This window comes from Papilio polytes, unplaced genomic scaffold, assembly GCF_000836215.1.
Source record: "Papilio polytes unplaced genomic scaffold, Ppol_1.0 DF824393.1, whole genome shotgun sequence".
NCBI classification, from domain to species: domain Eukaryota; kingdom Metazoa; phylum Arthropoda; class Insecta; order Lepidoptera; family Papilionidae; genus Papilio; species Papilio polytes.
The window spans coordinates 92310-93867 of record NW_013524811.1 but is presented as its reverse complement, the minus strand read 5'-3'; the positions used below and the strand labels follow the sequence as shown (position 1 = coordinate 93867).

At 38.6% G+C, this 1558-nt stretch overlaps 1 protein-coding gene across 1 annotated transcript in view; it reads right to left on the bottom strand.

The window, feature by feature from the left end:
• Positions 1 to 1558, bottom strand: part of LOC106110730 — a 9459-nt gene that overhangs the window by 665 nt on the left and 7236 nt on the right. The window contains exons 12-15 of the mRNA XM_013292630.1: positions 1380 to 1396; positions 1159 to 1277; positions 414 to 643; positions 13 to 56 (exon numbers count right to left, since the gene is read on the bottom strand). Coding sequence (XP_013148084.1) covers positions 13 to 56; positions 414 to 643; positions 1159 to 1277; positions 1380 to 1396 — 410 coding nt within the window. The remainder of the gene's footprint in view (positions 1 to 12; positions 57 to 413; positions 644 to 1158; positions 1278 to 1379; positions 1397 to 1558) is intronic.

The window sequence follows — 1558 nt, the reverse complement described above, 5'->3', positions numbered from 1 at the left end:
GGGGGATGTCACCGTCTCCTGCACTGGCATCTCCTCTCTAGGGGGAGTCAGGTTCTCTGCAAATAATCAACATCTTTTATATCAGTAAGATGAATGCTAAAAAAGGTCTGGAGGCCTTATAATAATGCAATTTTACAATTATTCGCCCCCTAATTCCAGCTAATATATGTTCAGATTTTCAGAATGTTTGAAGTTTTCTAGCAAGTTCTAATTATGACGGGGAAGTAAAGGGGGGGAAGGGGTTGGTAGTTTATAAAACACATTTCTAGTCGTCATAACAGAACATTCGATATCTTTATATAATTGACTTTGTGTTAGTTCTAAAGTAATTAACAAGTATTGTTAATTTGGCCGATCTCCCACATTTTTTTTAAATCATTTGTATCGAAATATCTAAAATGAGTATAACTTACCACATGTAGAATTAATTTCAGTTTCCTCCTGTGTGCGGGGGGAGTCCCTCGCGGTCACCTCCTCCTTGAGCGGCGACAACCTCGTGGTGTCGGGCTGCGTGCTGCTCGGCTTGTCCACCTCCGCCTTCGTCTCCACCTTTACCTCCCCCTTCACCTCCGCCTTCACCTCGGCTTTTGGAACTTCTTTATTTACCACTTCCGGTACATCTTTATCTGTTTTCTCACGTTCCCTGTTGAAAAATGTAAAATATATACTAGCGTTCGAGCGCGACTCCGACTGCTTGGTATTAAAAAAACTAACTGTTCTATAAGTAATAAAGTCTAGGCTACAAACTCTAACATCTAAACTCTCATTTATATTACCAAAATGGAGAAACTGAAACACTTTTTTAAAGTGGCAAATGAGAAATGCTTGTCCAAATTCAAATCAAGGGACGCACAGATATAAAATATTATCATTCCGTCATATCTTATCTTACATTTCTTTATTAGCGATTGTAAAATTTTTTACATTTACTAATATAAATGTAAAAGTTTAGATTGATGGACTACTCATCATTCTACTTACAGATTTCGCTAGAATTTGCCACAGATAGTCTACTGATATTTTTTTAATTCCTTATGGAAGAAATAGCAGTAGTCATCCACTTGGCCTTATCCCTATAGAGGGTCGGCACATGTGGTGCTCCATACATCTCTTCAGGCGTGATATCTGTATCCACTTAGTTATAGAATGTGTAGTTACTTGTGGTGGGCGAGTGAGTGCAGCGCGGCGGCGGTCTTGCGGCGGCGCAGCTCCTTGGCGCGCAGCACGCGCTCGCGCAGGCTCTCCTGCTCGCGCACGCGGCGCCGGTACTCGCTCTCCTGCGACACAACACATTTTTACCGTTTTATATTTCATATTACATATTTCTGATAAGTTTGTATGTAAAAATATGAATTATGAACAATAAAAACAACAATAACTATTAAGTATTTAATTTCTAAAAGATAGTGTGTGTGTTTGCTTTTATTTATATATAAATAACTAGCTGTTCCCGTGCGACTCCATCCGCATGAAATTATGAAAATTTTATTTTATTATTTACATTTGTCAAATTATCAATTGCGAATATCAAAATGATATGACATAATGTCAAACCATG